Source organism: Lepus europaeus, chromosome 7 (genome assembly GCF_033115175.1).
Source record: "Lepus europaeus isolate LE1 chromosome 7, mLepTim1.pri, whole genome shotgun sequence".
Lineage (NCBI taxonomy): Eukaryota > Metazoa > Chordata > Mammalia > Lagomorpha > Leporidae > Lepus > Lepus europaeus.
The window spans coordinates 3,551,103-3,566,075 of NC_084833.1; the positions used below are offsets into that span (position 1 = coordinate 3,551,103).

General features: G+C 65.4%; 1 protein-coding gene across 1 annotated transcript; it reads left to right on the forward strand.

The window, feature by feature from the left end:
- The first annotated feature begins 1,191 nt into the window (after window positions 1-1,191).
- LOC133764078 (large ribosomal subunit protein bL21m-like) lies at window positions 1,192-3,208 on the forward strand. The gene is made up of 3 exons (XM_062197716.1): window positions 1,192-1,343; window positions 1,638-1,741; window positions 3,086-3,208. Exons 1-3 carry the CDS (start codon window positions 1,207-1,209, stop codon window positions 3,148-3,150), a joined length of 306 nt encoding a protein of 101 aa, XP_062053700.1. The 5' UTR covers window positions 1,192-1,206; the 3' UTR covers window positions 3,151-3,208.
- Window positions 3,209-14,973: the final 11,765 nt, after the last annotated feature.

Consider the following 14,973-nt stretch of genomic DNA (forward strand, 5'->3'; position numbering starts at 1 on the left):
TGAAACCGTTGTGACTGTTTGTCGTCGTCTCGTGGACGTTGTCCATCGCCGTTGCTACGTGCTCCGATATTTAGGTTTGCCTCCCGCATCTACAAGTGCCACTGCCCTTGGAACACGCCGTCTCCCGTGGCTGCCGAGGGCCGCAGGTTCCCCCACCCAAGGGTGGCCGCCTGGCCCCGGGAGCAGCGCAGCTGCACCGAAACCCTGCCGTGCCGCAGCGTCGGGCGTGCCGCACAGGAGCCACGGCCTGATGGGCTGGTCATCTGCACGCCTGGCCTCGCAGCTGGCATGCCTGTGCCCTGTGTCGGGTACCTGAGTTGGATGCCCAGCTCTGGCTCCTGGCCCCACTTCCGGCTCCTACAGCCTCGAGGCAGTGGGTGGCGACTTAGAGAGTTGGGTGCCTGTCACCCATGTGGGAGACCCAGACTCAGCGGGGAACTCCAGCTGGCTTCAGCCTGGCTGGGGGCCCGCGCTGTGGGATCTGGGGAGTGAAGCAGCAGACGGAGCTCTGTGTGTACGTGCGTGTCTCTGTCTCCGTCTCTCTGCCTCTTAAGGGTGTTTGGCACCACAGTTAAGTCTGCTTGGGATGCCGCGTCACCTCTCAGAGGCCCTTGGCTCTGTCCTGGCTCCACTCCTCTGATAAAACACCCCCCCAGGGACCGCCGGTGACGGCACAAGTGCTTGTGTCTCTGCCGTCTGTGTGGGAGACCCAGGTGGAGTTCCCAGCCCCATGCGACCGAGCCCCGGCTGTTGGAGGCATCGGGGAGTGAACCAGCGGACGGAAGCTCTGTCTCCCCTCCCTCCCTCCCTTCCCCTTTCAGATCCTTTTTTTAAGAAGCCCCCAGTGTGTGTAGGAGGTTGCCGAGGTTACGTCTCTGGCCGCTGACACCGTGGGACATTGGCTGAGTTGGCCTGTGCTGTGGGCTGAGCAGGGCTGTGTTGCTGGCCCACACCCTGCTCGCCGGCTGTGAGGGGTCACTACACCAATGTGCTATACCCTACTCGCCGGCTGTGAGCCGTCATCACACTGGTGCGTGTTACACGGCTCGCTGGCTGTGAGCGGTCATCACACCGGTGCGTGTTACACCCGCTTGCCGGCTGTGAGGGGTCATCACACCGGTGCGTGTTACACGGCTCGCCGGCTGTGAGGGGTCATCACACCGGTGCGTGTTACACGGCTCGCCGGCTGTGAGCCATCATCCCCCCATGTGCAATGCCGCTGTCTCCATGGCAGCTGCCCCCGCTCTCCTGGGGACGCCTGGTAACGAGTCGCCTGTTTATTTTCTTCAGGTTCTGCTGGTTGGGGCAGACGGCTTCACGCTGCTCGGCAGGCCACTCCTTGGGTAAGGCGCTACTCGGGCCGGGCCGGGCAGGGACACCCCGTGAGGAGGAGGCCCGCCCGGTCACTGACCTGGGACGCGTCCGTCACTCGCTCCGCGCTCTGTCAGGCTTTGGCGTAGCTTCCGGGATGTTCCCGGTGAGGGCAGCAGAGAGCAGAGTGCGACCTGCTCCTGGGAGAGAGGCGTCAGGGCGACGGAAGGGCCGTCCACCAGATCCGTCCGTGTGTGTGACATCAGTGTGTGACGTCCGTGTGTGTGACGTCAGTGTGTGTGACGTCAGTGTGTGTTTTCTTCTAGAAAGGACCTTGTCCGAGTGGAAGCCACGGTCATTGAAAAGACAGAGTCGTGGCCAAAAATCAACATGAAGTTTAGGAAAAGGAAAAACTTCAAGAAGAAGAAAAGTAAGTGAGCAAGTGTGGCCGTTGGGCCTGTGTGCTGCTGCCGGTGGCTGAGAGCGGGTGCAGTCGGGCGCCAGGCCGGGGTGGTGGAGGGCGAGGCCCCGGGGGTCCCGCAGGAGGTGTGGACCTCCCCCTGCCGGGGGACGGCCAACGCGGCCAGCAGGAGCAGGGACGCGGGGCAGCCGGGTGCCCCTCGGCACAGGCAGTGCGCGGCCCTGGGTGCCGGGGAGCAAGGCTGCGCTGTGCTGGGTCCCGTACAGGGCCGTCTCGTGCCTAGTGTGGCCTGTGGGGGGCAGAGCGGGTACAGAAGCCACGGCCGCAGTCCCCTCGGGAGGGGAGCGGGGCGGTGAGAAGGGGCCGAGAAACCCGGAGGGACCCACGAGTCTTGGGTGCAGGTTCACTGGTGAGGTCAGAGCAGGAGGGGCGGAGCAGCTGAGCCACAGCAGCCACAGGACCCGAGGGTGGCGCTGAGCCGCAGGGGCGGGTTCACAGCCCCCCCCCCCCCACGGAGAACGCAGCCGAGGGCAGCTGTGGGCAGGTGGGCGGTGGGTCAGCTGCAGGCGCCCCGGACAGCGGTGCCTGCAGGGAGGACGGGGCAGGAGCTGGTGCCCGGGCCACGTGCCGGTTCCCCTTTGTGCTCCGAGAAGCAGGTGCACTCCAACAACGGGGCCGTGGGAGGAATCCCCGGCAGCTCTCAGCCCGGCCACTGCCGCCCACGTCCCACGCTCCCGTCCCCCTGAGCACTGGCAGCTCTCAGCCCGGCCACTGCCGCCCACGTCCCACGCTCCCGTCCCCCTGAGCGCTGGCAGCTCTCAGCCCGGCCGCTGGGAGTGCCACCCAGGCCCTCCCCCCACGCCTCCCCTGCCCGCTGTGCCCCGCTCGGTTCAGTCACGGGGCTGGCAGCGCCTCAGCCCTACTCCACGAGCCACTCCAGGACTGGCCCTGGAGGAGCCCTGGGAGGCACAGGCCCCGCGAGGTGGGCACCTCCAGGACAGGAGCCGCCCGGGCTCAGGCCACACAGGCCGGGGAGTGGCCGGCGGACGGCCCTGGGGCTGATCAGACGCACAGTGCCGCCTGGCACGGGGCCCCCACGCTGCCTTCTGGGGAGTGGGCCAGGAGGCGCGGCAGGACGGAGGGAGGGGGCTCTGCTGGCTCAGGGCTCTGGCGGTGCCGTCTCTGCTGCTGAGCGAGCGAGCGAGCGAGGTGTGGCAGACACCGCGGTGTGGCCGGCGCCGTGCGGGACACGGGGCTGCGGGGGCCGTGCTGCGAGCCAGGGCAGAGCCAGCAGCCGTGGGCGGGCCGCGGGCGGGCGCCGTGCTGACGCGTGTGGCGACTTGTCTCTCGCAGTCACCGTGAGCCCGCAGACCGTGCTCCGGATAAACACCGTGGAGGTCGCGCCGTGCCTGCTGTGATGGCTGAGCCGATGGCCGCTGGCCGCGGCAGGGTGACAATAAACCTGTTGGGCAAGAAGACCAGGCTTCCGTGTTCAGATCTGGGAGCCGTGTGAGTGGGGGGACACAGGCAGGGCTCCTGGGCGCCCTCTGCGCTGGCATCAGCGAACCCACTGCGCCAAGGACAAGTGCGGGCGCCTGTGTGTGAGGCTTCCCTCGGGTGCGGCCTGGCGGGGTCACCTTCGGCAGCCAGGAGGACTGGGCGGGCCCAGGGCCTGGACAGAGGAGCGCTGGGGCAGCAGCAGCGAGGGAGCTGGGCCCCGGAAGGGCGCGGGCTCCTCAGGGCCGTGTTGGGGTGCACCGGGCAGGCGTGGGGGAGGTGCCTCGGGAAGCTACGCAGGGTGGGAAGGGACAAGGTCCTGGGTGGCCCCGGGAGCCTGCAGCGGAGAGACGGGGCCTGGGGTGCAGAGGTTCCCCAGGAGAGGAGTCGGGGCTTTCAGTGGGACAGCTGGGCCTGTGGCGAAAGTGAGCTCAGTGTTTTCCCCACAGCGCTGGGAGTGAGGAAGCCACCCCTCCCCCTCCCCGGGGCCCCCCGTGTCTGGTGCCCTCGCCCCCTGCAGTGACCCCTGCGAGCAGCAGGGGCAGCAGCCCCGCAGGCTCCCCCTCGCCTACAGGCGGTCCTCAGAGCGGGGAGCGTGGCCCCATGGTCCCGAGGTTCTGCTTTTAGACGTAGGCCTGGCTGGCTGCGTCTCCGTCCGTGTCTGAACCCGGGGCCGTCTGGGCCTCTCTCTGCCAGCCCCAGCGCCGTCTCCCAGCGTCCTTGTCCCTCGTGTGGCTTGTAACCCATCCGCACTCACGTCCATCTTCCACGCTGCGCTTGCAGCAGAACAGACTCGGGAAAGCTTGGCTGGGGGCTGGGGGCTGGGGGCGGGGGTCCTGGAGCCACTGCGCTGGGGTGCTGGGCCTCTCTGAGTCTCGGCTTCTGTGCTGCCTGCCCCGTGGGGTCACCGGGAGGGGCTCCCCACAGCCATCAGGCCCCACGTGGCACAGGCATGGTTGGGATTCGCTGTGGGTGTGGCCTGGAAACAGACGGAGCCAGCTGGATCTGCCGCTCACGGGTCCAGGTTAACTCCTAAAAACCCCTGGTTCAAACACCAAGTGATCCAGCAATCCCATTAGCGGGCACACCCCAAGGAACTGGCTCTGGGGGAGAGCCTTGTCCACCACGCGCATAGCGGCCTTGTCCACGTGGCTAAAGCCTGGAACAGCCTGAGTGTCCAGCCACAGCGCGGTGGCAGACAGTGGGGGGTGGTCAGCCTTGAGGAGGGGGAGATCGCCGCACGTGCTCCCTGCAGCGCGAGTGACCTCGAGGCCGTGTGCCAGGTGGAGCAGGTGACTCCTGGGGCCTGCGTCCCAGTGAGGCCTGTGCCTGGGTGCCCGTGTCCCTGCCACCTGGGTGCCTACATCCCTGCTGCCTGGGTGCCCGCGTCCCGCAGCGAGGCCTGCACCTGGGTGCCCGCGTCCCTGCCACCTGGGTGCCCACGTCCCTGCCGCCTGGGTGCCTACGTCCCTGCCGCCTGGGTGCCCATGTCCCTCAGTGAGGCCTGCACCTGGGTGCCCGTGTCCCTCAGCGAGGCCTGTGCCTGGGTGCCCACGTCCCTGCCACCTGGGTGCCCGTGTCCCACAGCGAGGCCTGTACCTGAGTGCCCGCGTCCCTGCCACCTGGGTGCCCGCGTCCCTGCCACCTGGTGCCTACATCCCTGCCGCCTGGGTGCCCGTGTCCTGCAGCGAGGCCTGTGCCTGGGTGCCCGTGTCCCTCAGCGAGGCCTGCACCTGGGTGCCTGCGTCCCTCAGCGAGGCCTGCACCTGGGTGCCCATGTCCCTCAGCGAGGCCTGCACCTGGGTGCCTGCGTCCCTCAGCGAGGCCTGCACCTGGGTGCCCGCGTCCCTGCCGCCTCGGTGCCCATGTCCCTCAGCGAGGCCTGCGCCTGGGTGCCCACATCCCTGCCGCCTGGGTGCCCGCGTCCCTCAGCGAGGCCCGGCTTCTCCACTTTCAACCCAGCTCCAGCTGATGAGGCTGTGAGGCACAAATGGTGGCCCCGTACTGAGTCCCTGGTGCCCGTGTGGGAGACCCGGAGCTCCTGGTCCGACCCTGGCTGGTGCAGGCGTGCCGGGAATCAGCTGGCAGGAGTCGGTGTTGGAAGGGGACAGAGTTTCAGTGTGGGAGGTGGCAACTGCCCAGCCCTGAGTGTGCCCGAGCCGCTGACCTATGTACTTAGAGTAGCTAACATGGTAACTTTCGCCACAGTTTTTTATTTTTATGAACTAGGTTAATGAGTGACAGCACATGCAGATCCGTCACCATCTTCCCGGAGTGCAGGTGCGCCTGGTGCCACCTCCCAGGCGTGAGGCCCCTGCCGCGCCCCCACTGCAGAGCCTCCCTGCCCTGGCACGGCTCCCAGGCGGCCTCCCCTGCTCTCTGGCCACGTGGACCTTACCCAGAGGCACCTGCTGGTGTCCCTTCCCACAAACAACCACCTTGACCCTGCCAGCGCCCTGTGCTCTGTGGCCACCCTTTGCTCTCTCACCTCCTGGCCGCTCTGAACTGTGGGGGCCAGGGATGGACCAAGAGGTCACCCCTAAACTTCCCCACTGGGGTAGAGTGGGTGAGGCACAGAGGAAAACGTGCGGGAGCCCCACGGCCAAGCCCCAGGCTCTCGGGCCCCTGCCGCCGCCCAGCCAGCAGTGGGAGGAGATTCCAGAACCTTCCTCAGAGCTCACGGCACTGGTACAGCGGTGCCCGCCAGCCTTGACCCCGCCTGTGGCAGCGTTAATTCCGGAGCCAGCCTCCGCGTGTGGGCTCTGTCCGTGGATTCAGCCAGCTGTGGATAGCTGAACACGGGGGACTTCTCCTCGTCACTCCCTCGCAGCTTGTACCCGGCACCTGTGTCAGGTGGCGTCGTCACCTAGGGCTGGCTTAGGGCACACGGGGACGTCCGTAGCGTTCTGTGCACATTCAGGGATCCCGGGGGGTCCTGGATCCAATCCCCTGTGGATTCCAAAGAGCGACTGGCTGGAGGGGAGGCCCGGTCCCCAGCCCTGCGACTTCCCCCCTCTCCGGGCTCTGTCCCTTGGCCCTGGTGTCCCCTGCCCTAATGCCCACCTGGGCTCCTGCTGGCTGCTGGAGTCAGCCATTGCCTCCCTGCCGAGGGCCTCCCAGGGGCAGGAGAGCACCTGCCGCACGTGTCACCCACAGCGGTTCTGCCGCTTTGGGGTCGTGTGAGCTTGGGCAGGGCCTGCCGCGGCTTCCTCTTTGGTAACGTGCGGTGCTGGCAGGACCCTGGTTAGTGCTAGGCTTGCTAGACACACGTGCGGCCTTGCTCCTGGAGAAAGCTGTGAAGTAACCACTCAGCCGCGAGGGGGCCACCTGCGCCGTCCCGCCTCGGCGGGTCCCTCCCGGTCTCTGCCCTGTGCACTGCCAGCTCCCGGAGGGGCATCCGTCTGCATCGCTGGCTCACGTGGACCCCCACTCACGACCTCACCAAGCGTGCAGTGAGCACTCGGGGAGTGGCTCTCGGAGGACCCCCGACTCCACACAGCTGGGGGGCCGGGGGTGCAGAGCCGCCTTCAGGGAGGCACAGGGTCTGAGGGCCTCGGGCCGCACCTGGCTGGTGTCAGGTGAGTTTTCCAGAGGCCGATGAGGCCGGTGTCGCAGGCCCAGTGAGGGACGGGCAGTCAGGACCCGGCCCCCAGCCTCCCCGGGCCGCACCCCACTTCCTGCCGCAGCCTGCGGAGACAAAGAGAGCACCCTTGGAAGGCTGGGTGCCCCTTGACCCACTTCCTGGACAGACGCCTCGCCCCGTGACCGTGAGCTCGGGGCCCAGGCTGCCCAGGGCTCCCCAGAGGTGCCCTCTGCTCGCAGGCGCTCCCCCTGCTGGTGGCCACCGCACACACACCGGTGGTCCCTGGGGAACCCAGCCAAAGGTCTGAAGCCCTGATGGACCGGACACAGGTGCCAGGGGCTTGGCCTCTACCCAGGCTGGCCATAAACAGCCAGGACTGGCAGCGCCCTTATGAGGTCGGAAGCCACAGCTGGGGACAAAGGTCACTTGGAGGAGGGCTGGCTGGGAAGTACAAGTGCGCTCTGTGGAAACAGGAAGCAGTGGGAGACTCGCCCCCCCCACCTGCTGGGGCCAGGGCGGGCGGGCTCCGCCTCCAGTGTTTGCCGAGCCCGTCCTGTGGGCAGGGCACTGGCCCACGCACAGCAAACACGCTAATCCGCAGAACCAGCCCAAGCTCCACTCCCACGAGCACACAGAGGTCCGGCCGGTGCCACCCCGTTGCCTTCCCCAGAGCGAGCCCTAAGTCTGCAGGGCTCTCCCCAGGAACTCACCAAAACCTGGTGCGGGAACCAGGGGCCCACATTCCACGCCACAGGGCCTGGCTCGGGTTCCGGTGGAGGCCTGGCGGTGGCTCGAGCACTGGGCTTCCAGCTACCCAGGGAGACCTGGGTAGCTCCAAGCTCCAGCTTCAACCTGGCCCAGGCCCTGCTGCTGCAGGCATTTGGGGGGTGAACCAGGGGGTAGGATAGGAGAGCACCCTCGCTTGCGCGCTCTCTCCCACTGTTAAATAAATCAATTTAAAAACAGCAGCGGTGCAGGCCAGGTCACTGTGGTGCAGAATGACGTAGACTGGGTCTTCGGCCCCAGTCCCTGGAACCTGGGGGATCCCTGACTGACGGAGTCTCTGTCATTCATAAGGGGCCCCTCTGGGTCCTGCTGAGCTTATGCTAGTGACACGGCTTAGGGTGAGCCCACCGCCTTAGTCTCAGGTTGGGGCCCCTCACCAGAAAGTCCCACCCCCCGGCCTGCAGGAGGGCAAGGCTGGCGGCCAAGCTCCTGGGGGCTCCAGAATGTTCTGGAGCAACAAGATTTGATGAGCACAGCAGGTTGATGGGCGCTGTGTGGAGGTGCACGGGGGGTGGCGCTCTGGGGAGGGCGTTCCAGGAATCCTTCGCAATCCACTGTGTGTTCTGTGGGCCCAGGGGACTTGGGACGGGCCCCTGGGTGTCCTCTGAGCCCATGGAGCTCCCCTGAAAAGCACTCACTCCTCCCCTAGGAATGGTCTGCCCTCCCCATTCTACCCAGGTCCCCCTGGAAAAGGGGGTGCACACCTGCTAACTCGCGGGGAAGGGGTGATTTCAACGCGCAAGTCCCGGCACACACAGTAGTTTGTTTCCTCTCGCAGCAGGGCCAAGGGGAGCCTGGCCCGCGTTCCTATGCTGCCAGCACCAAACCCCGGACGGACCAACGGGAGCCCGCGGAGCCCGGCACTGACAGGCTCCCTCGTCAGCGCTTCCCGCAGTTCAGAGACTCTCACCTCTCGCTCTCGCCCTGCCTTTCCAATAAATGTCTTCAAGCAGCTGGGCCCCTGCCACCCACGTGGGAGACTTGGAGTGGGGCCGGGGCTGTGACATAGCAGGGTAAGCCGCTGCCTGTGGTGCCGGCATCCCATACGGGCACTGCTGCTCTGCCTCCGAGCCAGCTCCCTGCTAATGTGCCTGGGAAGGAAGTAGTTGGGCCCCTGCCACCCACGTGGGAGACGCAGATGGAATCCCCGGCTCCTGGCTTCCCTGCCCCAGCCCCTGGCGTTTTGGCCATTTGAGGAATGAACCAGTGGGTGAAGATCTCTCTCTCTCTCTCTGATCTCTGTGGCTCTCTCTGTAACTCTGCCTTTTAAATAAATCTTTAAAGAAAAAAAAATTAAGATTATTATTTTTTTTTTTTGACAGGCAGAGTGGACAGTGAGAGAGAGAGACAGAGAGAAAGGTCTTCCTTTGCCGTTGGTTCACCCTCCAATGGCCGCCGCGGTTGGCATGCTGTGGCTGGCGCATCGCGCTGATCTGATGGCAGGAGCCAGGTGCTTCTCGTGGTCTCCCATGGGGTGCAGGGCCCAAGCACTTGGGCCATCCTCCACTGCACTCCCGGGCCACAGCAGAGGGGTGGCCTGGAAGAGGGGCAACCAGGACAGAATCCGGTGCCCCGACCGGGACTAGAACCCGGTGTGCCGGCGCTGCAAGGCGGAGGATTAGCCTAGTGAGCCGCGGCGCCGGCCAAAAATTAAGATTTTATTTATTTGCTTGAGAGGCAGAGTTACAGACAGAAGCAGAGACAGAGGGAGAGCTTCCGTCCACTGGTCCACTCCCCAAATGGCCACAAACACCCGGAGCTGGGCCAGGCAGGAGCCAGGAGCCAGGAGCTTCTTCCGGGTCTCCCATATGGGTGCAGGAGCCCAAGCACTTGGCCCTCTTCTGCTGCTCTCCCAGGCCATGGCAGAGAGCTGGATCGGAGGGGAGCAGCCAGCCTCCTTCCTCACTATTGACTAGCTCATGGGAGTCCTGGGGACTGCCAACGCCCACTCCGTGTCCAGGATAGCCCACCCCATGTGGGATGGACAGATGGTCTCTGGCACAGCCCCACGCGGAGCGTGAACCTGGGCTTGGGGCCAAGTCCCCTCCCTGAAGGGACTCTGGACTCCAGAGCTTCCGGTTCAGGGCCGCCCCTTCCCTGCTGTCACGAGCGAAGCCACGCCTGTGCATGCGGGCCGTGAAGTGCCCTGGAAAGCTGGCGCCACGGCACCTGGGGCGTGCAGGGCACTCAGCGAGGAGCCACTTCCCCGACGCAGGGCGGCCCAGCCTGCCGGCACACAGCTGCAGGCCGGCCCGCGGGGAGCTGCTTGGTTTGTGGAGGACAAGTTCCTGCAAGGACACTGCCCTGGTTGAGGAGGGCAGAGCCCAGCGGTGGGGCAGCAGGTGCAGCCCCTGCCTGGGACGCCTGCAGCCATGTGAGCGCACCTGGGGTCAAGTCCCACCTCTGCTCCCGACCCCAGCTCCCTGCTACTGTCCTGGGGGGGGGGGCAGCAGAGGACGGCCCAAGTGCTTGGGTCCCTGTACCCACGTGGGAGACCGGGATGGAGCTCCTGGCTCCTGGCTTCAACATGGCCCAGCCCTGGCCATTATAGGCATTTGGGGACTAAACCGGTGGAGGGAAGACCCCTGTGTGTGTGTGTGTGTGTGTGTCCCTCCCACCCTTTCTCTCTGCCTTTCTTTTTTTTTTTTTTTTTTTGGACAGGCAGAGTGGACAGTGAGAGAGAGACAGAGAGAAAGGTCTTCCTTTTGCCGTTGGTTCACCCTCCAATGGCCACCGTGGCTGGCATGCTGCGGCCAGCGCACCGCGCTGATCCGATGGCAGGAGCCAGGTGCTTCTCCTGGTCTCCCATGGGGTGCAGGGCCCAAGCACTTGGGCCATCCTCCACTGCACTCCCAGGCCACAGCAGAGAGCTGGCCTGGAAGAGGGGCAACCGGGACAGAATCCGGCGCCCCGACTGGGACTAGAACCCAGTGTGCCGGCGCTGCAAGGCGGAGGATTAGCCTATTGAGCCGCGGCGCCGGCCTCTGCCTTTCTTTTTTAATGAATTAATTTATTTATTTGGTGGCTGCAATGGCCCAGCGCCCCTTACAAGGAGCAGAACAGAAGACGCTGGCGCAGCACGGCCCATCGAGTGCACCCCTGGGCAGAGACCTCCTGGCAGCGCAGGGCCGTAGCCCGTTTCCGGTGCTGCGACGGCACACCTGGGGCCAGGTGACTCATAAGGAAAGAGGCTTGTTTACCCGCTGGTTCTGGAGCCTGGGAGGTCCCAGAGGCCCTGGCATTGGCATCGGGTGAGGCCTCGTGCTGCTTGGTCACCTGCTGGAGGGGGTCACACGGCAGACAGAGCGCACACCTGTTAGAGGGTCGGCTTCTCTGACACCACCCGGCCTCCCGCAATGACCCGTGAGTCCATTAAGCCGGGCCTAGGTGACTCCACTCACCCGGGCACAGCCCCCCAACGCGGCGCCTCCCAGGGGTCCCACCCGCCAGTGCCACTCACACAAGGGGCTGGTCGGGGGGACGCATTCAGACCACAGCTGATCCTTTGACCAAAGCCTGGGAGGAGGAACCGGGGCTCCGGCTGGGCCCCTACGCCTTCCCAGCATGCTCACGCTTGCGGCCAGCAGGGCGCCAGTGGGTCCCCTCTGGACACCACTCCGTTTCCCTGGGCGGGGGGGTGGAGTCTGGGGGATGGCGTGAGAGGGGAAGATGTGGGCGTGATGGTTACAGCTGTGAACCTTTGTTCCAGAATTGCTCGGGAACTCCCAGGGCCGCTTGTGTGTCCCCCCGATCTGGTACAGCTGGGGCCAAGAGCGAAAGCGGCGGCCGTGCCCAGTGGTCCAGGTAGCCCGAGCCCTGCACTTCTGGCCCGAGCTTGGCCGCCTGCAGCTGGGGAACAGCACGGGGCCCAGCCTGGGGTCCCTTCCCCTTCCCGGGGTGAACGTGGGTGTGAGTGGGGTGGAAGCGAGGAGCTGCTGTGGGAAGAGGACGCTCCAGGCCGCAGCCCCGCCTTGAAGGGGCTGGCCACCCCAGCCAGGGCCACACGGGGAAGCCCAGGATCCGGCAGCACCGGGAGGAGCAGGTGGACAAGGGGCGGAGCCTCCACTGCGAGGCTGCGCATCTGGTGCAGCAGCTGTGTGGCCTCCGGGACGCCTGCCGCCCGCCTGCCGCCCGCTGCCGCCCGCACCGAAGTGGCTGGGTTTGGATCCAGCTTCCTGCCCGTGCACACCCTGGGAGGCAGCTCGCGCCGGCTCAGTTATTTCGTCCCCACCACCCACATGGCAGAGTGCAGTTCCTGGCTCCTTGGCTTGAGCCTGGCCCAGCCCTAGCTGTGTTAGGCATTTGGAAAGTGAACCAGCCCATGGAAGATCTGTTTTTCTCTGTCCGTCTCAGTCTCTCTCTCTTGAAAATAAAATGAAAATAAATTTAAAGTAAAAAGGCACAGTTGTTACGCCCTCAGCCATTGGAAGCTGGAAAGGGACACGGAGCAGAGCCCAGGCCCAGGCCCAGGCCCAGGCCCAGGCCCCGGCTCGGGCGCCCATCACGCAATGCAACAGGAGACGAGAAAGGCGCCTGCCTGGGCATCCGTGTCCCCCCATGCGACTCAGACTTCTGCCTCCCCAGTGGCTGTGCAAACCCAGCGTGGGACGGTGCTGTGCACACTGGAGAGCCCTGGGACAGCCTTTCCCTGGGGGCCCCCACACCTGCGCACACATGTACATGCATACACAGTACATACATGCACACACATGTACACACCTGCGCACACATGTACACGCATACACAGTACATACATGCACACACGTACACACACGTACACACATACACACGTACATACATGCACACACCTGTGCACACATGTACACGCATACACACGTACATACATGCACACACGTACGCACCTGCGCACACATGTACACGCACACACGTGCATACATGCACACACGCACACATACACATGTGCACACCTGCACTGCACACACATGTACACACCTGCATATGTACACACACATACACATGTACACACCTGCACATACACACATGTACACACATTCACATGTGCACACCTGCACATGTACACACCTGCACATGTGTGCACACACATGTACATGCCTGCGCACACGTGCACATACATGTGCACACGTTCATATGTACACACCTGCACACGTGTATGCATACATGTACACGCGTTCACATGTACGTGCACACACGCCACGCCTTGCAGCATTCTCTCCACTTCCTTGAGAGTGGACGCTGTGCCAGGAGGCCTGTGCTGGACCCAGCAACTGGTGGGCACACTGCCGACCAGGTAACCATGGAGTGCCGCGCACAGCAGCCGCAGGTGCTTCCGGAATCAGCCCTGCCCCCACTCCTGGTGCTTGGGAGCCACACCTGTCTCCCAGACGCGGCTCCTGTCCAGGTCCAGCCTGGTGACCTGACCCAGGCGTGGCCTGTTTCTCTTCCAAAGCCAGGTCAGTGTTGTAGAGCGCCGACGGCTGCCAGGCCTGGCCCCTGCGCTGGTCCCGGCACCGCCCAGCGGCCCTGGGGCTCCCCCGGCCCCGGCCGGCACTGACCTGAATGCTGGTCACACACAGAGCTTCCCAGGAGAAGCCTCAGCGCGCCAGCCAGACAACCAAGAAAATGTGCCCAGAGTGAGATGAGCGGAGCGGGTCTCGTCTGCGCGAGAGAATCCAGCCGTGGGGCAGAGAGGAGCGGTCGGCCAGGATGGACGGGGCAGGGCATCCGTCGGAGCAGATGGGCCGTCTCCAGACAGAACCTGGAGACAGCGCCCCGTCACTCAGACTGGGAGAGCAGGGTGGCGTGGTCCCGTGGCAAGAATGCAGCTGGCAGGCCAGGCGGGCACTCTGGGCACGCAGTCGGGGCTCAGACTGGAGCTTATGAAGGAAAGGGGTCCGGTCCTTCCCCCGTGTCCCCCCCAGGACAAAGGATTGCTGGGTGTGAACAGGTGAATGCCTCCCTAGGTCACAGCGCTCGGTGCCGTCGGGCTGGGGGCCCCCGGGTCACAGCGCTCGGTGCCGTCGGGCTGGGGGCCCCCGGGTCACAGCGCTCGGTGCCGTCGGGCTGGGGGGCCCCGGGTCACAGCGCTCGGTGCCGTCGGGCTGGGGGGCCGGTGGGTGCCAGGCAGAGCAGCTTGGGGCGTGTTCCTTTTTGCTTGGGAAGACTGGGGACGTGGCCAGGCCGGGTAACCCGTGCGGTGCTGAGCAGAGGAGTCTCCTGGGGGCTTTCCTTGGTGGGGCAGGCAAGGCCACCTGTAAGGTCATTTGGGGAGTGGGCAGGACCTTGTCGCGTGGGATCCCGGGCTGCGCCCGAGGCTGCTCCGCTCCTGTGCGCCCCGCTGTTACAGGCTAATCTCTAAGTTCCAACCTAACTCTCAGGTGGGTCCAGCCGCCTTCACCACCGCTGACCCCCGCCCATGTGACAGGGCCGGCAGCCTGGGGCGCACCACACTCCCTGGGGACGAGAGGGGTTGTAAGCAAGGGCAGCACCACCAAGGCCTCTTCCTGAAGTCACCCCGCCCCGAAATGGAACCCCTGAATCACCTATCCCCTCAGCCGTGGGGTCACTCCAGATAGTGATCCAGCCGGCCCCACGAGGAGCTCACCGCTGGGGTCATTTGCTTCTCCGACAGGTAAGAACCTTGGCGGCCGGTGTTGTCCTGGGGTGGACTGTGCGGGGGATTCCAGTTGTCACCTGCACAGAACTGGAGCCCACCTGGCCACCGTAAATACCCTAAAAACAGGGCATCCCCGCGCTCCACTGACCACCCAGGGGCCTGGGCACCGGCTGACCCCGCACCGCTCAGCCCCGATATCAGTCTGTAAAAACCTTCACCCCCAACTCCTCGGGGAGCCTGGGAATGAAGCGCTAACTGCCCGGCTCCTTGCTCTAAACTCCCACCTCACCCCCAGCCCCCCCCCCATGTCAGGGATCCACCTCACCCCCAGCCCCCCGCCCATGTCAGGGATCCACCTCACCCCCAGCCCCCCGCCCATGTCAGGGATCCACCTCACCCCCAGCCCCCCCATGTCAGGGATCCACCTCACCCCCAGCCCCCCCCCATGTCAGGGATCCACCTCACCCCCAGCCCCCCCCATGTCAGGGATCCACCTCACCTCCAGCCCCCGCCCATGTCAGGGATCCACCTCACCCCCCAGCCCCCCCCCATGTCAGGGATCCACCTCACCCCCAGCCCCCCGCCCATGTCAGAGATCCACCTCACCCCCAGCCCCCCGCCCATGTCAGGGATCCACCTCACCCCCAGCCCCCCGCCCATGTCAGGGATCCACCTCACCCCCAGCCCCCGCCCATGTCAGGGATCCACCTCACCCCCAGCCCCCCGCCCATGTCAGGGATCCACCTCACCCCCAGCCCCCCCGCCCATGTCAGGGATCCA

Bases quoted from the DNA above. Each gene is read 5' to 3' on its own strand.
- LOC133764078 (XM_062197716.1), top strand. From the start codon at position 1,207: ATGTGCAATGCCGCTGTCTCCATGGCAGCTGCCCCCGCTCTCCTGGGG. The intron at 1,344-1,637 runs GTAAGGCGCTAC...GTTTTCTTCTAG, and splicing joins CTCGGCAGGCCACTCCTTGG to AAAGGACCTTGTCCGAGTGG. The intron at 1,742-3,085 runs GTAAGTGAGCAA...TGTCTCTCGCAG, and splicing joins AAACTTCAAGAAGAAGAAAA to TCACCGTGAGCCCGCAGACC.